Below are 25676 nucleotides of genomic sequence, written 5' to 3'. Positions count from 1 at the left end.
AGCAAAGCCCCTGTAGGTACTAATGCTAACTACCGATGAGAACGATATGTGTGCAGTCACCGTTTAATGCCCACCAAACTGAAAAATGTAAATCATGTATGACTCGTTTTACGGCTCTATTCATTCTGACCCTCCGTCCGTATACACCGGATACTTTACACTTAGACAGGACTGTATGTTCGAATTTAAAGTATCTGAACTATGCGCCTCGGAATTTCAACCTGCGCCTCTTCCCTTGCTGTATTGTGTGTTGTCTACATCAGAGCCGACTATAACTATCATTAGCGAGCATGTTGCCGAATCTATGTGCTCATTAGAAGTTTTCGTATTAATGTATTATTTCATATAATTATTAATTTGAATTTATAGAGGGTGATTCCAAAGATGGAAAAATCCTTTTACCCCGAAAATAAGATTTTAAAAGAATACATTTTTTTTCTTGGGATTTTTACTAAACATCAATACGGAAATACAGAAAGTGGTATTTAAAATATGAAACTTCGATGGAATCGCTTAAGACAATCTAAATAAATTTTGTAAATGTTAATAACTACAGGGGACGCACCAATAAAAAATATACTTGTAGGTCCACCAGAGGCACGCGTGCTAGTGGGTCACTAAAGAGAAAACGTTACACCGCTGATTTCTAGACAAATAAAAATAAATTCTAATACATATATTTTTATTTAAATTAACCCCGAAACACTTCGTATTGCCGTTAGTATTGATATCTCGGATTGATTTAGATGCCACGAGAAAAAATGCTTATTTTGAAAATCTTTTTTGCCGTTAGAAACATTTCCCTAACTTTGGAATGAGCCTGTGCTCTGGAATTGAAATTTAGAATAATGTATGGTTATATGATTTGTCTAGCCAAGCTCCTTAGAGTTGTTTAATAGGAGATACATTTCATTATTTTGAAATTAATCCGATATTCTCAAAGATGTTTTTATTAAACGAGTATTCTCATTTTAATCTGTTAATTCAGATTAAGCAGAAATTTGGCAATGCTCCATAACCGGCAGTGGCGGAAGGGAACCCGAACCTATAATTATTAAACAATTTATGTATGGGAATAGAAATTATTCATTCTACATATAAAATAAATATACCTTCCTGTAGTTTTGAACTAATAAAAATTATTAAAACTTAAATTACATTGTTCCTAAATTCTGACGATTTTCCCGCACAAAAGTTTCATTTTTATTCCCATACTGTGTGCCGCCCCTGCATGTGGTAGATTTCCTCTCTTCTTCAATTGTGTCATCTGTCATTACGTCATTCATTAATCAACCAATAACAGACAACCACGAAAATTATCTTGCGGTGGATAGGGGAGAAAAAGAGTCGAGAAAACCGGCCTGCATTCATCGTCAATAAATTATTAAAAAATTGAATTTCTGAAGAGACACGCACATCTAAACTCCCGGAATTGCCTGTTACTGCCAGCATAATGATTAGAGTTCTTTGTAAGTTATCAAAATCAAACTAATGTGCCGAGTCATTACGAATTTTTTTCTTGTGTAGGAGTAAACAACCTTTGTTTTGCAATGTTTTACAGGTTTAATCTTATTTGCTGCCGACTCCTGGGCCCTCTACCCTTCACGGAGTAATGTGGTAGAGCTAACCCCCAGCAACTTTGATAGCCAAGTTATCAGAGGAGATGAAATATGGATTGTGGAATTTTTCGCCCCTTGGTGTGGCCATTGCCAAAGTCTGGTTCCAGAATATACTAAAGCTGCAAATGCCTTGAAGGTGACTTCTGTACCATAAAGCTCCCAATAGTTTTATATCTTTAATGAATTTGTAGGGGATAATAAAAGTGGGAGCTGTAAATGCTGATGAACATAAGGGACTTGCTGGCCAATATGAGGTCAGAGGTTTCCCAACTATCAAGATATTTGGTGTTAACAAAAACAAGCCTGAAGATTACCAAGGGAGCCGTACAGCTGATGCCATTGTTAATGCTGGGTTAAGTGCAGCAAAAGCTAAAGCAAAAGCTACTTTAGGAGGTGGAAGTGGTGGATCATCAGGTGGATCTTCTAGCGTAAGCTTTCCTCATATTTTTTAAAATAACAACTAAAGTTTTTTATATAGGGTTCTAGCAATGATGTAATAGAACTAACTGATAGCAACTTTGACAAATTAGTACTACAGTCAGATGATCTGTGGTTAGTTGAATTCTTTGCTCCATGGTGTGGCCACTGCAAAAACTTGGCTCCACACTGGGCTAAAGCTGCCACAGAACTCAAAGGCAAAGTAAAACTTGGAGCTTTAGATGCTACAGTGCACAAAGAAAAAGCTAGCCTCTATCAAATTCAAGGCTATCCAACTATTAAATTCTTTGGCTCTGGTCTGAAATCATCTGCAGAAGAATATGATGGAGGAAGGACTTCCAGTGAAATTGTACAATGGGCATTGGATAAATTAGCAGACAGTATTTCAGCTCCTGAAGTTACTCAAGTTATATCTCAAGAACAATTTAAAGAACAGTGTGAACAGAAGCCATTATGTGTGGTGGCTGTCTTGCCTCATATTCTTGATTGTCAATCTGAATGTCGAAATGAATATATTAAGATTTTGACTGAATTGGGAGAGAAATTCAAGAAGAAGCTGTGGGGTTGGATTTGGGCTGAAGCTGGGGCACAAGTAGAATTGGAGAATGCTGTTGATATTGGAGGATTTGGCTACCCTGCTATGGCTGTGATCAATCCCAAGAAGATGAAGTACTCAATATTGAGGGGCTCCTTTTCCAAGGATGGAATTTATGAGTTTTTGAGGTGAGTTTCTTTAGCCAACAATGTTTATGTTGTAGAGCACAAGAAACTAACAAAAATATTTACTAAACTTTTTAATCAAACTAATAGTTTCTGAAATATTTTCAATTAAAAAATTTTACAAACTTAAGCAATTTGCCAATGCAATTTAGAGTATACAGAAATGACGACTTTTTTCCCATTTAATCGATTTTTCAACTTTCATCATTTCTACTCATCATTCAAGAGTAACATTTTAGTAAGTAGGAACCGTACAGTTGAATCGCCGATACAAATTGATTTTCGATGTGTGAAGTTGCTAAAGTGTTATTTTATAATTACCTATCAGGTAGTATAGTACCCTTTTCTATCATTTCTATTAGTTGAGTAGAAAAGGGTATTAAGGTAAATGACTTGACGCCCAATGCTAATTATCTTGATTTTCTGATTATTTACGCTGATCTTGCACTTTTTACTAACTCTAAATAACAGATCATGTTGGGACCAGAAAAAAGTTTCGACGAGAAGATCGATTTTATATATATAGAACATTCATAACGAATAAAATACCAATAAAGTATTTAACTCTTTAGTTGTCCATTTTCTTTGCATGTTTGTTCTATTCGTTGCTGCCACCATACTTTTGAATTTGAGAATTTTATCGCCAACGTATTGTTCAAAGTCTTCGAGAGTCCGCAATTCAAAGTCTACAATTTTATACTTTTGTTGGTAAAGGAAGTTTTTGTATGGGTATGTTATTACCAATTGATCTATTATTATTTATGAGATGTCCCGATGTCCCAATATTATAACTTTTATTAAGTCTTTGTTTGTCTCCCACGACAAGGAGCGAGAGTGAACATTGTCACAACGCGTGTTGTATTAATATGAATAACGACTGGGATTCTTAGTTTTAAAGATTCTCTTCAATTCTAGCGTAATATCTCGTAGAAGAATCACCATCTACAGCTATCACCACAAATTCACTATCGTCTTGGTTAGTTTAATTGGAGTGATTTGCATGTGATTCGTAAAGGTCTTTTTCGAGTTCTATTTCTGTTAAGGCTATGACAAATGGATTATCTGTTTAAGTTTTAAATACGTCATGTAATACCTATTTCGTTTAAAAGCTATGTAACTAAAAATGTATTTTCAAATGTTCATAAAAAAAATAAACTAAACTTGCAAAAACTAATTATCAAATTATCAAAGATAATACCAAAAAAATATTGACAAAAAATATAAAATGTTAATTTCGAAGGATTACTTACGTCCTGAGCGGGAATAGTCTGCTATTTTCACACGTGGGCTAGATAAATATATGCGCTAATCAAGCAATTTCTATGGTGAGCATATTGCCACTCGAAAGTGCAAAAAAACAGTTTCCGTTTCGTATTTATTTTTTTTAATTAAAAAAGATAACACAATGAGAATACCCATTCTCTTATGTTATATGTATATGACACAAGGACGTGAAACTTTGGTAAATATGCAGGAGGTTTTAAATCACCCTGTAGGGAATTTTTTTTAGGATTCTGAGTCTAAAAAACATTGTTTAAACTGATAACATAAATTACAATTCAAACCGTCTTTGAATATGTTTTTATATTTAAAAGTTATGTCTTTAAAGTTAAACTAAAAATTAGTATTGTGCGGTTAATTTACTAGCAGTTTATTATCGGTAATTGGTAATCTGACAATAATATTCGCCCTTAGTATCATTAAATTTACGCGTTTTTAGTAGTGACAGAACTTAATTAAATACATTTTTACAGAGATTTATCTTACGGCAAAGGCAATACTGCTCCAGTGAAAGGACAAGCTATTCCCACAATAGTAGCTACAGAGCCTTGGGATGGAAAGGATGAAGAGTTGCCCTTAGAAGAAGATATTGATCTCTCAGATATTGATTTAGATGATAGTAGTAAGGATGAATTGTAAATGAGACCCAAAAGACTTACTAGAAATACTTTAACTTCCTAGTGTGTATGTAAGATAATGTGTTAATTATTTTTGAAAAATCATATAAGTATAGGGTATTTCAAAGTTCGCGCCTTATTTTTTGGGTAAAGAAGTGGAAATAAATTGAAGGTTCGATTGGGAGGTCTCAAAGAAAGACCGCTTCATCAATTGAGAACTCCATTTTTATAACGAATAATTTATCTTTATTATGCAAAATGGCTTATTTATTTTAAGGTATAATTTTTGCTTTTGAGGAAAATACACTTTTACTAGTGTTGATATAGCGATATTATTGGTAATAATAATTATTTTTTGACTTGAGGCCCATGTTATTACATGTCTAAATTTACTTTATATATGAAGCCGAATCAAAAAATTACAAGCTGTGAACAATGTTTAATTAACGGTCTTAAGCCATTATTGTATGTATCTACATACATCACAGTAACTTAGCTGTGTAAAAGATTCAGTAAAAGTCGCAAAAAGAACAACTTCCAATGTTGGTAGAGCTGTCTGGCAGAACATCTACAATTTGAAAAAAAAAGCGAAGCTGTTTCGAAGCTTTGAAACGAATTCTTTTTACCGTTTCTTCACACATAACGTGAGAAGCGAAGTTTGAAACGCCCTGAATATTTAAAAAATATATATTAAATCTAGAACTGTATTACGATTTCCATTTAAACTCCATAACTTTTGTAATATTTATTTGTTAATAAATGTTCGTTTTTCTAAACATACCGTCATCTAGGGTTAGTGTGATAATGTTGTGCAATTTTTATAAAATACACATCAAATATTTTTTTTCTGAAATAGCCTCCATATTAACCTCGCAGAAAGCTTTAATAAGAACGAAAATAAAAGTCTAAGGCAGAGTAAATCGGTATCATTATTGTTACGTGCTGCTAAAATACCATTATTTACTCCATTAATATATATTTCCTAAACACCATTTCTCTAAGAAAAATATTCTGCCGCTTTTTACGTAAGTTTCCCAAAACATAATCCCATACTTACCTTACACGAGACTGCACAAAAGCATGATAGACAGATAGGACAGCCCCACAAAGCCTGTAATAATTCTGAGAGCAAAGCGGTAGTACCTCATAACACCCCCACCCAATAAGGTAAGCTTTTCATCTAAGTGCACTCCCAGAAATGATATACGTACTCTAAACAGTTCCGATTTAAAAACTAATATTCATCACTCTCTCCACGAACCTCAAACTTGTTGTAGGAGGAGTTATCCAAAAGTTGAGTAAAAACAGGAGAAAAGCTTATTATTGTAAGACATTTTTTCTTATTAGTTCTTCCATGACATATTTAATTAAAATAGGTATTATAGAGGTAATGAATGTTTCAATTTGCATCACCAAGCGTTTTACGTATTTTTTAAAAATCGGAAAAATTTTAAACGACCAATTTAGATTGCGGCTCAGAATTAATTTTAATAGCTTTGGTAGAACAACTTAATTTCAGATAAAAAAAGATCTCGATATATCTGAAGAAGCAACAAACTAACATTAGTAAGTGTTTCCAATGTTTCCTCTGTAATAAAGTCTTACGAAACACCTGCCATGATATGAGGGAGGAAAAAACATTGCAAAAGACGTAAATCCGTACCTTTTTATTTGGTATGATATTTTAAAGTTGGAAGGTACCATGTAAAAAATGAAATAACATAGAAAAAATAACTTGCATATTCATCTCGAAAATAAAAATTATCAATTTCTGTTAAAGTTTAAGATGATGTGTAGAGAAACTTTTAGATATATAATGTTATAATTAATAGAAAATTGTAAAAATAGTATGTAAAAAAGCAAAAAAATAGGTTGCTATCTGTTTTTGCATTAAATGGCCTTTTCACGCATCAAAAACCCTATTTTTGCTTAGATCATATCGTTGCTAACACCATGTGAGCAGTATAACATTGATTCATCGTCGTGGTTTAATGACAAAATTAATTATTTGATGAAAATTGTTAAAATTCCCCAGTTTAAAAAGTTTTATATTTCTCACCCTAGTCGCCGGTAACCCAAAACAGACTCCCACCAAAGCAATTTTCCAAAAATTATATCAAAACTTTTATGTGATCAAAGTAACTTGAAGTGACGGGGTTTGCAATTGTATTTTCAAGATTCTTTCCAATGCATGGGTTTTAAGGGTGAGATAATGAAATATAAAATAACCCTCTATCCCAATAGTACATAAAGGCGTTATTGTCTATGCATCAAATGCGGCTACAGAGCTTTGCGTCTGCGCATTTAAGATCAAGGTCAATAGTTTATGGTCAGAAAATTGTCCTCAAAATGTTCATTTGGTACCTGTTAAGACTTAAAAAAAACACTACTAAAATGCCATGAATTTACTATACCATTAATATGATTTAGTATTATGCGCAGCATATAAAAACAAATACGGTATTTTTTTTAATTAAGAACGTCATTAGGTGCAAAAATTTTCGGTCAAGGTTCTAAATCTAAGCGTGTTGCACTGTATTCAGCAAATAGAACATTGTGAAGAAACATGAGCGGCGCGACACATTCACTTTCCAATTAAATTCTCAATCAAGGTCAACTGCGTGCAGATAATCAGTATCAGACGCACCATACATTCCGATTTTCCGCACATGCGCGAGCCTTCTGCCATTTCGTATACAAAAAAAACTGAATCAACTTATATGACTTTGAGGAAGTTCGTAGAACTAAGATACGTCCTTCAGAAATGACATACATTAGCTATGACTATGAGATAAACTGCGTAAAAACTGTCAAATAAAAACTGCGTCGAAACGAAAAACTGCAGGTTACGTAAGGTAAAATGTAAAGGCAAATATAAAGCGCAGCCGCGGCCGCTATCTTGTGGTGGCTGGCACATGGTTCACAGAAGTAGTAATGACAAAGGGAACAGTGGAACCGTTTGAGTTGATGATTTGCTATTATGAGTTTTTGGAAATATAAAAGTAACAACCTACAATTCAAATTCTTTAAATTAATAGATAATAGGTACAGAAGCTTTATGCGCTGGTGTCGTAATGTCTGTATTAGCATACGACAGCTGGTTGATTATTCGAAATATGCAACGTAAGCAAGGCTACTGTAAAAAAACTGACAAATTATTAAACCGGTTTGACGTTTTATTTAAAAGGCTACAAAAGTAGAACTTCCTGTTTAACTGATACGAGTGCAATTTGAGGTTTCCCGTGAGTTAAAGAGAAAAAATATTCAGAAATATCCTTGAACAGTTAGACCTTGGAAACGGTGTAACTAGCCTCGCATTGGGAGTGGTTACGTCATCATATTGTGTGTCGTCACAATTGTAACTGCAAATGGAGCGTTCGGATTGGTGGAAAAATGATTTCCGCGGCCATCTTCTAATGGTCATGTGAAAGGTGGTTCAAAAGAGGGGTGAAGGACCTCGGGAGGAGGCTAGCGAAATGTTCCCGTACACCGACACCGACCGAGCCGATGTAGTAGCGCCGCGTCCGATCGTTGTCGATCGTAAAAACGTTCAGTTGTATGACAGGGACGGAACGCGCTGACTTCCAAAAAAACCTTTTTTATCGAAATACTTCGAGTAAATGTGTGTAAATAAGGTGAAGACCACCAGGCAGAAAGTGTCTGTTAAAGTGTTAGGCCCTTAGACAAACTGTTGCAAAGAAATTAACAAAATTAAATTCGGTACAACGTCAAGTGTTCCCGATGATGGCGCTATGGCCGCTAACAAGTTTAGTAAGGAATAAATCCGCCTTAACCTCATTTTAAACTTTTGTAAACAAGCAGAAAACTTAAAACAACCCCTAGAGAAGGGGATCAGCCCTTTAGCTTTACGAAAGTATCTCATATACCTGCATTCTGTAAACCGAAACATGGGAAATGAGTGTTTGTTGACGAAACCGCCAAAATCATTTCTTGACTATTAGTCCTAAGAAAAGACTATCGCAATGAATAATCATGCAAAAAGCAATTCTAGTAACTTGTCTGGCGGTAGTTCATCAAACAATTTCATTAATAGTAATAATAGTGTTAAGCAAGAAAAGCAGGATGATCCAGAGATTAGAGAGCTGGCTGCTAAGTTTGTCGAAGCTAACAAGGCTAAAATGGCAGTACCTCAGAGAAATAACCAACCCACTGTACAAAGCATGAATATATTCAGTTTTTTGACTGACAAATCCAAGGTGAAAATGCCAGGGCAGTCCAATTCCACTGAGGAGAGTAGGAACATTGATGAAGAATCTACTAAAGGTAGATTTGGATGGACCTCAATGGGGAAAGTTAATATTCCGTATATAATTCGTTCTGGTGAAAACTATTGTGCAGTCCGGATGGTGGAAATGAAAGTTCTCAGCAAGTGGTTAAACTATTTGCATCAAGACCTTTATAATTGTACCAATATCCGAAGTTACTACATAACAGAAGCTGAGGCTCGCCTATTGAATGAAATTAATTTTAAACATTGTGACTATCAGTTTGGTAGGGAACAGTTTACATCCAGAGACTTAATTGTAAGACTTTCAGATGCAAATGAATTTTACCAATTCTTAGGACATTGTTATCATAAGTTAGTGAATACCTTAGAACCAGAAATGCCTAATAGGTGTGGTTTTATTCGAATTAATAGGGAATCTGTAGTGCCCTATACCATATATAATGACCAAAAATATGTGCCCCTCTTTTATTTTGAAGGAGAGACAGATAACTTAAAGCAGAAAGCTGACAAACTGGAAGGCTGGGATCTTTCATATTTAAAGTTTTGTTGTAAAGTGCAGGGGATTAGAAATGAACTTTTTGCACATGACTCTTGTTCAGTGATAAGTTTAAATGACATTAAGAACTATTTTCCTCCTGGGACAGTTTTTGAAGACTATTGGCCAAAAAAGAACTTGGACTCTTCACAATTGTTAATAACCGGTAAAGCAAATTTACCACAAAATGTTCATTGGACCAGACAACCTGCAGCTCCCCCTATCCCAACACACCCACCTCCTAGCCCAAAACCAGCCACTCAGGCTAAAGCAGCCACTAATGGCCCTTTGCATAATGTCCACATCTATTCCAATAACTATGGCATAACTGGTGGACAACCGCCATACCATGCCACTCAACCTAGGGCTGCGAGTTCAGCAGTTCGAGCTACTTACCCAGGTTCTACCAGGAATGTGAGGCCTACTGCAGGATACTATGGAAATATGGCTCAAGCACCACCACCATTGGTTCGAACTGCCACGTAAGTAGTTTTATGCATTTGCTTGTTAGATATGAAATTTATGATGGTGGGTAAAGCTGACATTTGCATGTTACTTTAGAATCTAATATTAGAGTAAAAAGGTAATATGCCAATTATTGACACCTTTCTAATATTTGTTACATTTTACAAGCTGGTAATTTTTTAAAAAACCTAAATCATAATCTTTCATGTTTCTTTGGCAATTCTTCCCTCATCATTTTGCAACGCCGCATCATCTACCATATTTTCATCAACTATTGATTATAGTACACATGAATTTGTTTACACCATGCCAATGCCATCCATTATTGACCATATTTGGGTACCAATCATTATTTAGATCAGTTATGATGTTACAAACCAATTGCATGACAAGAATATCATAAAAACAAGGAAATGAAAAACTAAGAAAAATTAGAAAAAAAAGAAAAAATTGTAACATAAGATATAAAAAAGCAGATTTTCTAAACATGGTCTATTTTACTTCAAAATCAACTTATAGTATTTGCAGAATCTTTGAAAGCATGTAGCACTATGTTTTAACAATGTATTTTACTTGTGTATTTTCTTTAAAGATTTGCTTTTTAATTTTTTTTATAATCTTAACCTATGTCAATTATTGGGTGTCAATAATTGAACATATACTATTTTTCATTGACAATAATTTGTTTACACTTATTTAAAAATATTAATCGTGCTATTTATACATTATTGAGCCTTTTTCTTGTTTGAGACTACTCCAGGAATTTGTAAAGTGAATATAATTAATTGCAACACTGCCAGCTCACAAATAACATAAAACAAATGTACATATAGTCCAGTAGAGAGTCAATAACTGGCAAACTACCTTATATGATAATGAAGGTTTTTTTTGAGGTTTTTGATACCTAAATTTTGAACCTCTGATTTATTTCTCTTCAAATGTTTTTCCTACCTAAATGTGGATTCTGTAGTACCAACATAACCTGTAGAATATTAGTGAGGGGTAAACCACAGATCCAAATTCTGTGCAATAATTGCAGAATTGCTGAGTAGGTAACTTTTTTCCTACACTTACCGTATTGCTTCAACAATTTGGTTTTGTATTATCTTCAGTAAATAAGTATTGACTATATTATTTGGTATTTAACTATTTGGTAATTATATCATTAAATTGAACTTCTCTTGTGAGGAATTTTATAAATTTAAGGAATTTGAACGTCTTAAGTTTCAGTTTTATTTTGATAAAAAGTGATATGGAAGTTTCCTTATTGTATTGTATTGTATTGTATTGAATAAACTGGTGACAGTCCTCTAGTGCAACATAAGGGCAATTGAGGCCCACACAATGCATGGTACTCATTGTCTGTTACTAGTCTTTCTAGTAAGTATAGATTTTTTGCAACCTTAACCACCTTTCCGAGGGATGCCCTTTTTTTACAATTTATAGCACAATTACTGCTCCCACACATATAAAATCTTTGACAATTGTCAGACATTTTTACAAAAGGTGCTTCATAATCATTTTCTTCTCAAGACATAGCCGCATTCCAATTAATGTACAATGCACATTCTCTGCAAGTAATCCAAAAGCAGACTGTGTCATGTGTAAATCCCAATGGCAGTTCTTATTTATGGTCTGCTAAACTGTATAAGGGATTGTGAGCTTTGATAGTTCTGTCAGGAACTTATTGGAGTCTGTCATACCTAGTAGGGTGTTCCAGTGCTCCTGGAATATTAGCTCCCCGCATCTCTGGAGCTTCCCTTTTGACAAACAGTGGAATATCCCCAATACTGGTTCTGATTCTATAAAGCATCATATGTTGATCCATATTGCACATATTTCAATTGAATTTGTTTCGTTGAGGGTTTCCCAGGGATGAAAGATAAATGACTTAGTCCTAATACAGTAAGAATATCGTTGACGAGGGACTTATTTTTACAGTGTGACTACAAAGTTAGGGGAACTATATTAAGTAGAACCAATTTCCATAATTCCACAAACCATTAAGGGTCATTAGGTTTTCTTTTTCATACCAGTTGTATTCTACATCCAGCATCTTCCGGATGGTGCTGGAGATGAGAGGAATCAGAATCATCAGAATGGCCAATAGGTTGTCCATGAGCAGTAACCATCGGAGAGGGAATAAAATCCCACCCTGCTGATAATCCCTCATAGCCCTAAATTTAACTGTATCTCCATATAAAGTAGTTGTAATCATTTTCTATTCCAATGTGTTATTAACATAGCGGTTGTTGTTTTAATTCCTTGTGCTCTGACCAAGAAGCTTCTCACTGCTAAGTCCTTCAAGTTCAGAAATTGACTGATATTTGCTGTGAGATTATTTTGTTGAGTGCCAATTCTTCCGATATGACGAATTCCTAATGTTGCCTGAACTTAACAATGAATATATTTACATAGTATTAATTGCATTAATTGATTGACATTGCTAAAATATATGTTTTTTTGTAACGTCTTGTATATTTTTGTTTCTCTTCTTTTTATGTTGCTTTGGTATAGCCCACGCTTTACAGGGAACTCGCACCAGTGTGCTTATTTCTTGTGAACGGTTGCCACCATCTTGGTTTTAGAGATAATCTATAGGCTAATCTTTAAAATTCCTTTGCAGAATTTTCTTTTTAATTTTCAGAAAAGTAGAAATGCCATCTGGAGGATTTTGTGACGTAAAATCATTCACATCATAAATTTTCTTTTTCTAAAAAACTGAAGTAAAAAATTTTCTCAATTTTTGGGAAATTCAAAACATTAAATACCTAATTTACACGTCCTAAAAATGAAAAGTTTAATTAATTGCATCAACAGTTGTTGCAGAATAAAATGAACGAACTACACCACTGAATTCTGGATTTTTACTTTTTTAGTATCTTGTTGAGTAAATAAAATATAGTGGGAGAAGTATTAAAATGTACTTGTTTCAAAAGATCGCCCTACTGACAAGAATAAGATGGTGACAACTTTTTGGCACTACGTTTTGAAAATTATGTATAGTGTGTCTCCAAGTAGATGAAATTCTGCTCTGTTATATATGTTCACCACTGTTTGGTTAATAATTAATATCTAACAATTCCAGTTTTGATAAGTCAAGTTTGTGTTGAAAATTTTCAATAAATCTAAATGAATTTTTATGGAGTTATGGTATAAACTAAAAAAATTTTTTTGTTTACATAAAAGTTTAAAATCTTTAGGCAACTTTGATATTTTATACATATTTTATGAATTTTATGGTTATGGAAAAACTAAGTTGCTTAAGCATAACTACAATTGGAGTAGGAGTATAGATGTTACTTTTAAACAATTTTTTATAATATGTTTTTGTTGTATCTGCCACATAAAGGTACTTTATAGAAAAATAAGTGTTTAGAACATTTCTGATACATACCTGATTTTTTAAAATTGAAATTATTTATATTATTGAAAAACATTCTTGACTAAGCAGGGCTGAATCTCAAAAACATAATTTTAATGAGTTTTGGTTAATTTGGTATAACTCAGGAATTGGAATAACAAAAAGACGAAGTCAGATGTTTAAAATTGTCAACATTTTCTCAGGACACCAAAAATCAATATAAAAAGTATACATATAACAATACGTAATTCGTATAGTACTAATTTTTGACTCAAATTTAAGGAATGACTTTAATTGAGTTAGCACTTTTTTCGTAAAAAAATGAAATTTAGTTTAAACTTACTCTCTATTTTTAACCCTCCTAGTTCAATAACACACCAATTACGGTTGCATCGATGTATATATGTAGATAGCTTCATGTGAGAACTATTAACAATCACAATTAGGAACACAACAGGTTACAATTTCTTAACACAAACATCCACATGAGCCGCACAGAGTGCAATAGATGTGATATACCACTAATGATTTATATTTATTGGTAAAGCTAAAATAGAAATAGCAATTTTTTTCCTTTCATTTACATTCCTGATTTACTTTATTTGATAAAAGAAATAATATTTTTAATGGTAGTGTTTACTTTAATTTACTAATTATGTTATAATATGACGTTTGTAGGTCGTCTATGTCTGTTAGCCGGATTACACTATTTTTTCATTATTCCTGAGATATTTTCCCAGGTTATACCAAACAAACACTTATAACATTTTTGAGGAGCCATTAAACAACACAATATAAATTTAAATCTAGAATTATTTTATCTTTTGTAAGAGTTATTTTACATATTTGGGACACACTGAATATCTTTAAATTCGATAACAGCTAAAATATCCTACATTTACCACAAAGAACGGAGGCACCTTGTACCTTATATACCACATTTCTTCAGTGGTTTACCCCTTGGAAAGTTAGAATTTTAAATTATCAAATGAAGGCAGATAAAGCTGATCGCTCACTTATAATTTATAACTTAACTAATAATCTGAATTACATTGAAATTCAAACTACACAGCATTTTGAGTGAATGCAAACCATATATATATTATTAAAAGTAGAATAAAATCTTTAGAAGTACTTAACTGGTTAATACTCTGTGATTTCTTTCCTGGATAGTTATCGCTTTAATCCTGCAGCAGCCTCCTGTGATCAGAGGCTGGATGATAGTACTTGGTGAGTCCAGTTAATTGGTGTTCTGATAAAATATTGCATAGGCATACACTGAGTGATTCAATAGAATGGTCCCAAAACCATAATTTCTAGTTGTGGATCACTTTGTATGTATATGTTAATGCAGTAGGATCTTTTTTTAACAAAAGTTAGTTTGAACTATATTTGTTTTACATGAAGTAGGTACTTATTTATTTAGGCATGCTAAACATTGAGTTGTAATGGAGTATGGATTTAATGTGAGCGTCAACATTTTTTATGAGTATTTTTTACACTGCAAATCTAAATTGTTTTAAAACTTGAAGAAACCGAAAATTAAATAGGGGTCTTTGAGAAAATTATACTAAAATTGTTTTATTCCAAAATTTCTCACATATTCCATAATAAATCTTAATCCTGTAAATACAGGATACACTACATATGCAGTTTAAAAGAATAATTCTTTCCTTTCTTCAATTCAACTTATATTTTAAAAACGATGAATTAATTAAATTAATTAAAGTTCAATATTCTTGTCACCATTGTCATTGTCTTCCTTTTTTGGGGAACATAGCATATAGTAAATGGTTGGAGAAATGATGTGGTTAATCCCTTGAGATGACTTTCAAGGTTTCTTTCAATAAATTGCATGTAGAGTGCCTTAGTAGGTTCACACAAAAAAACCCTTAAATCTACTTTTATTTGCAGGATGGGGCAATACAACGCCCAAAAAAATGTCAATAATTACATGGTTGTGGAAGCACAAAATAATTTCCAAGCTACAGCACAAGGCACCTACCCTCCTCCCCCTCTGTTGCAGCATATGAACGGATCCATGCCGAGGTTTGATGTGACTTCTCAGCAGCAAAGGTTTGTGGTCCATTCTCAACAGGTAAGTGTAATTTCTTAATTTCATGTATTTTCTTTAGGGATTACGGACAAAAACGAGCTATAGACTCAATAGACCAATTAGTAAACCATAACCCTGCGCACCAGGCGTCATCTAGGACGCAGGCCACCGCACAAGATGGTGGTAGTCTAACGAACGGCCGGTCTATGGTAAATAATACCGGAAATAGGAGCAAACTAATCAATCTACCTGAATCCAGCCCTCCATCAGCGACTTCAGGCACTCACATTCCATATAAAATGCAGAAAGCTCCAGTCCAAGGAAAGATGCTTAGTTTAATTAACATGAAGGGGAATGTTTTCACCGAACATTTGGTCACTCTTCAGGATTTGGTTGCCAATTTTTTTAATGGTGTCCCAGTCCAGAACTGTCAGCAAGTTATGCAGGTTTTGGGCATTGAGGTTTATAAAGCAAATGCGTAAGATTTACGTTTTTTCTAATTCAAAACCAATAAGAAGGAATGCATTTTTTTTCAGGGGCCAGATGCAGGTACTTATGGACAATGGTAAATGTTCAAATCGAAACGAAACAGTTCCATTAGTTCAAGTTAGAAATGTGATAGACTATATGCCCCAATTAAAATATATGCTAAACGGTATGATTGCCGAAGTCCCATCGGGAAAAAGACAAAGAAACAGCTAGGGGTCAATCATCTGGAGGCCACCATGGACTACAGATGAGTCGCCGACCTTTGAAGTGCCAGGTTTGTTAGAGGATACTGCAAGTTATGAAAGTTTTCCTACTCTCAATATGCTGCATGAGTTCCGGAAGAGGCATCAGTTGGAAAAATTAGCTGAAAAGGATCATTGGAGTTACATGTCCAACTGTTTATTTAATGCTACAATTCAGTACCATGTGGATGATAATTGGCTGAAGCAGGAGATGAAGGTAGAAAGTAACTATTGCTTGAATGATCCTCGCTACAATTGCTACTGGTGAGAAAGGGCACTTATTAATATTATTGTTTATTTTACGATGTTTGTTCCTATACCAGTGTGTAAACCAGTTAAGAACTCCTTTTTTAAGTGATAGTACGATTACGCGGTTTGAACTGAGGTTTTATTTTTTTACATTTCTTGTCGTTTGTTACGAAATGCGCGTTATGTGGAATTTCATACAGATATTTCTATTTAAATTAATTAGTTTCTTCGTGTCATCGAACAAAGCAGACCGCTTTAATGTTCTACAGGGTGGTCCAAATTTCGGAAGCGTAGTTAAGCCTTAAACATTGATAAGAAATGTTCATAGTCAGTTAATTTTTGATATTCCGGGTGTCTACATGTATGGAAACTTTGGTATGGAAAAATTTTATATTTTTCCTCACCAAATCAAGCTTTAAATATAACAACACCATCTTTAAAATTAATAGTTCACGAATCTATTTGGAATGCCCTGCTGGACTGTTGCGTATTAATTTGGATCACCTTGTATATGTGGAATGCCTCTGCATGTATAACTGATTATTCTAGATGGTAATGTTTATCTAGCAGTCCAATGTCTTTGACAAATGCAGCGAATTTTGCTAAGGAAGGTTAAATGTGTCAGAAAGTAAAAGTTCCTTTTTAAGATGCTCAACCGACAGAACCTCTTGCCTGGTTTTAAAGGAGTTGAGCATATTCATGGCTTCATGAAAGCAATGATAAGTGTCCCTTTCTGGTAATCATGTTGGCTTAACCTCTTATCATACAGTGTGTCCCCCTATATAGATGAACCGATTGTTGTAAAGGTTAAAAAGTCTTGATTGAAAATTTTGTATTTCAGGCTTCAGTCTTGCCTGATTAATGGCTAATAACCACCATCATTTTAATTTTAAAAAATAAAGCATGTATCAGAACTTTACAAAATACTTTTTTGTAAGATGCATTTTATATACCAAATACGACGAAGAATTATCAAGTAAAGGTGTTTAGAATAAAAATTTAGTCAAATTTGGTTTTTCACATTTTCTTTTAATGTAAATAAAAAATACTTTAGCAAAGGTCATAAATGAGTAATACGTATAAAATATGTGAGAGAACAGAGTAGTCTAGCGATTTTGAAATTTGACATAGGGGACTAGATATTAATTCTAAACAAGGTTTCTTAATATTTTTATTGTCGTATGTGCCACATAAAAAGAATTTTTTTCAACAGAAATAAATACATATTTTTAAGTTTCTGGCTCATATGTTAGTTGTGAGAATTGAAATTATTAAAATTAATTTTTAACTAAGCAGGAATTAATTCCACAAACTGAAATTTTAAATAGAGAATTTTTACCTTTTACAAAAGTCGTTTCACCTATCTGGGAACCCATTGTATGTTTGTTACCATTGATTGTGTATCTTTTTCCACCTCATGTTTTTTCTTTGGATGATGACATATACAGGGTGCTTCAAATAAAGCGAGTTACAGTGGTCATGAAAACAGTAAATGATACAGTTAATAATAAATGATGCATTGAAATTGAAAAATATGTACATAGTGTCCAGATTTCGTTGTACTGTTAGAAAACCTGTAGCCGACCTTCATGATTTTATCTTTACTTAAAAAGTCGCCTTTGAAACTTTCGTAAACCAAATTGTTTCTAAGCTACAGAGCGAAACTAAAACTAAAACGACTGCTCGTAGGTCCCTTGTCTTGGTGTTTAGGTTAAAAAATAATAGTGGTATCGATAAAGATTTTACATAGAATTCAACGGCACATGGTTTTTAAATCTTTCATTCTTAATTTTTCAATTATAATATAAACTTAAAATATAAACATTTTTAGTTTTTAATGTTTTTTTGATGAAATACCCTGTATATTGTTAATATTTTGCATCATTTCATTGACCTTTTCGGGCTTAACCTCAAATTAGAGCACGTTGTTTCAAGGACATATGTTTCATTGCTTTAATTGCGAGGTACCAAGAACAACGTAAAATTGAAAACAAACCAGGGTACAGAGTATTTTTACAAAAATAAAACAGTATGTGATTGATGATACCTTGAGACTTTACAGACTCGATATTTGGATAATACCATTTATTGATAAAAATAAAGCAAACCACTTTCCACTTCCTAACATAAGTAAACCCTTGCATGACGGACATTTGGCAAAGGTAAGTTTTCCACACGCCTTATATCTACATCTTGACATTGATTTTCGCTCATGTCATATCATAAAAGTTCGCATATAATTATTGCCTTATTTGGAAAATCTTTTATCTGGGAATGGTTTAACTTTACGTTGTTTAAAAGGTGAACCATCTTCATCTGAAATCTAATTCCGAAGTAACTTGCTTCCAGAGAACCATAGCGATTTAGCTGCCCATAATTTGAAATCTATATAGTCCATAGTATCTTTTTTTTTGCAACATTCGTCGAAATAGTACGTTTCGGTTATAGCCAGCTAGGAATAACTGCAAAATCAAAAAGTTAAAAGTAATACGAATGATCCATTTGCTGGTTCCTCTGCAATCATTCTGTTTAAGAGGTCTACTTTACTCATATTGGCATAGCGCGAAACTACTGTAGCAGGCTATTTGGTAGTGGTAGTTAGTATCAACTTTTGACCATCTGGTTTGATGGAGTATCAGTTAAAGGAATTGATGTAAAATGTTTGTGTAAACAGCAAAACCCATCGGTAACGTATCAGCAAACTTCAAAACCATTGGGTGGTCTACGTCTATTTTTCATGTGTCGGAGTAAAAGCTGATTTCAGAGACGTTTTTTTTCTTTCATAGAGACCAAAATCCAATGGGAAACTTCATGCGGTCGTCGACAAAAAATTCCAAACAAGCTGCCTCATGTGTACTTTTCTGTAAAACGGAATCATTTGTCCATCCATTGACACTTCTTTGATTCGTTTATTTCTATGACATCGGTGTGGATATTCAGCATAGAATTTCGAATTTCTCACAATTCTGGCTCTCTAATCCGTATACGCTTAACAACATAGAAGCATCAAAAATAATTTTTATTTTTTTAAAAGTATTTTCAAGGAAACCACCTCACGTAGAACCTTCACGAATATTTGTAAAGAGGGCAACGTTTTTGAAAATATCTTGAATATATTTTCTAAAGTACCTATCTGGTAGCTTAGTAAGTTTTTGTAAATTTCATTCCTTGAAACTTAAGCCATATTCCATTGGCGTTAACACACGGTTTCTCGATTTGACTCATCATCTAATAAAGAACTTTCATTTCGAGTTTTTCCCTTGTTCTTTTGGTTCAAAAAGATCATCATCTGCGTCACCAACTTCAGAAAGTTGAATTGAATGAATTTGAATGAATTGTTAAAATTCAAATTATCCATAATAATATTTTACAGTTCCTTCTGTGTTGAAAGTTCTAAAAAGTTATTTTTTGGCTTAAAAACGTTGCAATTGTTAAGACTTAAGGTATACGACGATGCGGTAAGAAATATTTAGACAGACAAAATTTTATTCTTTTCGATTAAATCAGAAGATGTTATACGTTGTTGAGTGTTAGGTGCTGTATATTAGGAACCTGGTTACTTACTTCTTTTAAGTTTGAAGCTATTACATAGCCACATGTCACGTAAAAACAAACAAAACAGCCAATGAATACTATAGTGGCAATTTACAAGGTATCTTAACCTTCTAGTACTAACATGATTTTTTAACACCAGTGCCATCACCGGAGTATAAGACTAAATTTATAAAATAATTTTTATTTTAAATCTGTCTATTCAAAAGTTAAATTTGTTAAAAGAAAACATTATGGTAAGTTTTACAGTTATTTGTTAGAGTTACATAAAGGTAACATTTCTAAAAATAAAATTTTGTCAAGTCAAATTTGTTATTTTTGTCGTTTTCGTCGTCATACTGTCGAAGACATTCCCTATATACTTCGGTAACATGTTCTAAACATAAAAAGTTGCTGCATTGGAAATATTTATATTTTGTTTTGCAACTTTTTTCGTGCCACAATAGACACATTTCCATAAATTCTGTCTGAATTCGGGGTAGTATTTCCAGGCTCTATATAGCAGATTTCTCTTATTCATATTCTTGACAATCGTGGCGTTTGTTGCAGGTCTTTTCAGATGTTCCGTGATCATGTCAGTTAAAAGTGTTGTATGGAAAATTCTTCGAAGCATAGTTGAATTGGGACTTTTAAATTGAATACTGCAAATGGTTTGTGACAATTATGTATATTTAGTAGCGAATGCAAAATTACCATCAGCTACCTTCTCATATTTCTAGTTATACCATAGTTTGCATATGGTCGATTGTGTCAATACAACATTTAGTATGGTTGTACATCATAATTTCTTGCCTGTATTTTTATTTAGGCTGTCATCGTCATGCATAGTTGCAGTCGAGAGACTTTTTCCTCTCTTTGGAATGTAATTCCTTTTCGTCTAACACTAATACACTCAGGAGATCAACAACTGTTTTCTGATATTTGCAACTGTGGAAGATTTAGGCTGTCGCTTTTCGACATATAGCTCGTAGAGCATAGTACGTCTTAGTATCAACTAAAAAAGCAAACAAATCTCTTACACAAATATCGAATACCAATTTTTATTTTTAACCTGATACCAAGATAAGGAACGTACGAGCAGTCGCCTATTCAAACAGTTTTTTAGATTCACCTTAAAACTTGGGAACAAAACAACTTACGAAAGTTTTAAAGACGATTTTATAAGTTTCATGAAAATCGGTTGGTGAAAATCATCATTATCCATCCATCTTTTGTATTATCTGCGATATCTCATGATGACAACAAAATCTGGACACCGTACAGGATTTGTCAAAATAAAAAAAAACAAACTGATTTAATAAAACCATATACACATCAAAATGGCCTAAGGGATGGACATATATACAGAGTGGGTTTTTTAAAAATGTTAACATCTTGTGATTATCTGTACATTTGCATGGAAAATAGTGAACATTTCGAACACCTATTATAAAAAATTATTAATATTGAGCGGCAAATTTTATGCTTTGATTATATTACAATAAAACTTTGAATTAATTATTAGCTCTCCTACTTATTCCTGATTGAAAACCGTGGAACTCATGAATTTTACATTTTGGGTATATTATCGGATATATTTGGGGGCGAAATTCCGGAAATTTTAGTACCATTGAAAAGCTTATTAAAAATGTTTTCCGACGATATGTCGCGACCATACCTGTTTTATTAAAAAAATGACTTAGGGTGGCTGGGGTGCATTTGATAGAGGGTAACAAGTTCATTATATCCTCAATCATCTTCCCCCATCATATTTTGGTAGACATGTTTTTGCATTTTTACATTGCCATCATGATTTTCAAGAAATTGGCACTTTTACTTTTAAAAACCCCACTCTGTATACACTTAGTATTTTCTACACTTTGTATGTGGTTAATTAATTGCTAAGTAGTTGGTTCAATTATCTGAGTTACTTTGTATTTGTTCGTCCACAAAATACTACACTTGTCAATTTGTGCCTTTTTCCGCCTTTTTCTTTACTCGTCCCCTATGCTATTTTGATGTGTATACATTTTTTGAACAAATTCTAGAAAATTGGGCATTTTTTTATTATAAAGAGTTGCCACAGAAATGGCATTCAAGAAATTTAGCCGGAGGTCTTCTAACTTTCTAGCAATCATTGTTATAATCTCACTTTATTTGGTCTATAATGCTAAAAGTACGTAGTTTAGGTTTTCCTGTCAGCAAGGTTACTGTCCCTACAGAAATAATTGTAGGCGATGATAACTTTCGTTTATATTAGCGCTCGTCACTGTGAACATATTAATTTTGAAATAAACTATAATATTTCATGCATTGTTGTCAATTTCGCGAAGTGACCTAGCTTTCGAAATATTAAAATCGCCTTGTGATAGTAAACATATTCCTTTCTTGTGTGCTGCCGGTAAGAGCAAATTCCAATTCAGGATGTCAAAAAAATATGAAAAGAAATTTGTGACAATGATTTTCGTTTTGATTTGAATATTTAATGCATTGAAGACTTACTTCCGTAAGTCTGTGAATCTCATACTAAGATTATTTAAGCCCAAACGATCGTGGTTATCCGAGGAAAAACTGTGTAAATCCGATTTTTTTTTGAACGTATCAATGTTTGAGGTAGTTTTCCTCTAATGGTAATTGTATAGTTAATTTAAAGGAAAATATCTGTCCATAGCATCTGTTACAATAATTATTTATTTTAGATAAATTGTAAAAGATAGCTAACTGTTAATTTAAATGTGAATTGTGCAAGGTAGGGGTTAAAATAGGACTATATATTCAAAAGGAAACTTTATAGATGAATAGTTTTCTATTCTTTTTAATTTACTACATTTTGATCTGACGTGTAAATAATATTCCTCCTAAAAAACATATTTTTGACCGTGTAGTGTCATTATCATTCAACTGTCCATAGCTTTCCGCATCATATTCAGAACTGTATCATCATGTACAGTATTCCATGGAGGACTATATGACTTTTTCACATTTATTGTAACTTAACACATAATCAAAATTAAAATAATGCCAAACTAAATGTTAATGATAGTCTATTTCCAGTCAGTATCAACGTTTCAACCGTGAATGTCATTATTTGAGCTTCATGAGTTGCAAACTTTCAACCGGTTGTATGTACATCAGGCAACCAAGGATGAACCGAACTGTCTTGCAGCCATGACATTGGCCGTGTTGATTATAATACCATCTGATGCCAAAAATAATTATTTGTTTCACAAGGCGAAAAAGTAGTGAATTTGCTACCGCGGCGGTATTTAAAGCCGAGTGTCGACCAGATGAGCATAGGTTGAGTGTGCCGCGCGAGCGTTCTGTATCAATGCTTTTGAAGTCATGATGTAATTGAAAGATTGCTAGCGCCAGTTCGCTCATGTTCGCAGATCTTTGGTGACGTATCAAAGGATTTGCCGCTCATTCGGCTCTACCCGAAATTCTACAAAAAAGGGTTCTTTTATTTGCAGGGTTAAAAACCGATTTTCATAGTACGACTTACGATCTCGAAATAGTGTTATCATCCACCATTTTATGTTCCTTTTTGGTTTTAAGTTGGATTGGAAACAACCAATAGGACGCCAACCACTGGTGGTTTACAAATTGCCCTGTTGTATTGAATTTGTTTTTTTTTTTAATTGAAGTAACAGCCCACGACGAACGGGAACAATAGATTTTATAAATGAGAAGCTTAGCCTCTTTCGTATAGCAATATATGCAGAACATAGTAACAGCACTATCTTCATAATCCATAGTTTATACTGAGCAGATCCTGATCATCTGTGAACACAACCAAAAACTTCCGTGGTCTGGCTGGTTTGAATGTTATCTAAGCTTGCATGAGCAGACAGGCACGGGAAAACATTACCGAGCGCTTATTAATTATTGGCTCTTCATCGCTCATCTGGTCGATATATGACATAGAAGGTGACGCTATTTTTATTTATATTATATTATTAGTGTTACGCTTACGACGATTCATAGCGTTGTCGTAAGCTAAGGTAGCAAATTTTAGTTTTCGCCGAGTAAAACACATAATATTTTCTCCAATTTGTATGAATTAAAGTCCATTTTCATTGTATTGAAGTTTTTTTTGACTTTTATTGCCTAGGCTATAAATGTTTTTTTAATATTATATTATTTATATAACATATTTCAAGTTTTTTTATTGTTATTGCCTAGGCAGTAAAAACTTTTACTGCCGCTTGTCTATCTATGTACTGAAGCCATCGAACATACACAGGATGTCAAAATGTTTGGGAATACCTGTATATTTCCTTAAATAATTTGTTCTTGTCAAAACCTAGAACCGTCAGAAGATATACTACTATAATACTTTTCATGACACATTTTGACAATACTTAAGTTTAATTTTTATTAACACCTCTTAAAGGAATGACGTCATGATCAATTTTTCTAAACTGTAACATAGATGGTGTAATGCTTTCAATAGCGGCTCGTAGTCATAGTAACTGGGAGGTCATTTAGGCAAGAGATAAAACGTATATGCGTCTTTTGTTATAAGATAATCTAAACGCAACACAATATATAACTATATTTAAAAATAAATAGAAAAAATGGTAATTGAAAAAACCAATAAGCTGCGTGCAGTCTCACTCGACAACATAGCGAGAAGATTGGGGACCGAGATTCGGGCTAACAGCTGCCATACTTATTTGCCGAGGTGCGAAAACTCGTAGAGCTCTTTTGAAAGACGTGAGGTCAATGCGGGCTGCTAGCCGAAACTGTGGTACTTACTTCATGTCGCCATTAAAATAGTGTTTATAAGAGAATCATTTCAACGCACATAAAAAATATGCAAAAATTATTTGCCTTTTTGACTATAAACTTAAAGTTATATAGAACATGTCTAACACTTTTTCGCTTAATTTGTGAAACATTTTTAACGGCTTATTGATCCTATGGAGGAGTTGTCATATTTAATTTTGAGTATGTCTGTTAAATTTCAGTAAATTTGGATGAACTCAACAAATTTGGCAGCGTGTCGAACATTTTGAATTCTTCATGTTTTTTCATTTTTTCAAAATTGTCAATTTTCTCGGCAACGAAAGGAAAATTAATAAAATTATTTTTTACCTTTAATTTTATTTTATTTCTTTTTTTTTCTATTGTAGTGAATATTGACAATAATTAACATGAAGAATGGGGAATGTTTGATACGCTGCCGTGTGAGCTCAGCTTAAGCAAGTGCATTGATTTTTTATAAGCATTTTGAGAATTTAAATGCCTTTCACATGAAGGTATCACACGATTTATGATGATGTCACATCTTTGATATGTGTCAATAAAATGAACATAAGTATTAGCAAAATATATCATTAAAAATAATTTTTTTTAGGCATTTCTGGGTTTTGACAAGTACAAATTATTCAAGAAAATATTCTGGCGTTTTTAAACTTTTTTGATTCCTATATAACCAGAAAGTTCATTCGGCTGCAGAGCTAGTCAGATCAACGAGCAACATCCAAGAGGGCAGGTATTATAGTAAGTAAAGTTGCTGCTTCCAGCGGGTCCGCAAGGCAAGAGACAAGGGCAATCGAGCTATCAAGAACGTATTCAGGAATTTAGCCAAGTGAACTTTCTATGATTATAGTGTATATTCGGTGGTAAAAGTGGTACTTTATAGCGTGTTTTGTGTCATTAAAATATTACTTTTTTTGTCAATCGGAGGAAAAGCAATTAACAACTCCAAATAGGATGGAAATCAACAACTTGCCACCTCTGCCTGTGATATTCCAGCAGATTTACAAATCAGTATTTAAAAAATCGTTTTAATGTGCATTATCGAGACCGGAAAATA

At 33.3% G+C, this 25676-nt stretch overlaps 2 protein-coding genes across 3 annotated transcripts; both read left to right on the top strand.

Moving 5' to 3' along the window:
* The first annotated feature begins 1313 nt into the window (after positions 1 to 1313).
* On the top strand, positions 1314 to 5451 carry CaBP1 (Protein disulfide-isomerase A6 homolog CaBP1). Its single transcript, XM_066391120.1, has 5 exons — positions 1314 to 1469; positions 1562 to 1755; positions 1811 to 2047; positions 2098 to 2780; positions 4532 to 5451. Exons 1-5 carry the CDS (start codon positions 1454 to 1456, stop codon positions 4695 to 4697), a joined length of 1296 nt encoding a protein of 431 aa, XP_066247217.1. The 5' UTR covers positions 1314 to 1453; the 3' UTR covers positions 4698 to 5451.
* A 2723-nt stretch (positions 5452 to 8174) lies between these two features.
* LOC136409437 (uncharacterized) lies at positions 8175 to 16958 on the top strand. Of its 2 annotated transcripts, XM_066390923.1 has the most exons (5): positions 8175 to 9941; positions 14462 to 14518; positions 15203 to 15364; positions 15424 to 15822; positions 15881 to 16958. In XM_066390923.1, exons 1-5 carry the CDS (start codon positions 8659 to 8661, stop codon positions 16044 to 16046), a joined length of 2067 nt encoding a protein of 688 aa, XP_066247020.1. In that variant the 5' UTR covers positions 8175 to 8658; the 3' UTR covers positions 16047 to 16958. The 2 variants fall into 2 exon arrangements, with proteins under 2 accessions (XP_066247020.1, XP_066247021.1); XM_066390924.1 differs by lacking the exon at positions 14462 to 14518 and having other exon boundaries at positions 8176 to 9941.
* Positions 16959 to 25676: the final 8718 nt, after the last annotated feature.

Source organism: Euwallacea similis, chromosome 6, assembly GCF_039881205.1.
Source record: "Euwallacea similis isolate ESF13 chromosome 6, ESF131.1, whole genome shotgun sequence".
Taxonomy (NCBI): Eukaryota; Metazoa; Arthropoda; class Insecta; order Coleoptera; family Curculionidae; genus Euwallacea; species Euwallacea similis.
The sequence above is the reverse complement of the archived record's forward strand: the minus strand, read 5'-3'. Positions and strand labels throughout refer to the sequence as shown.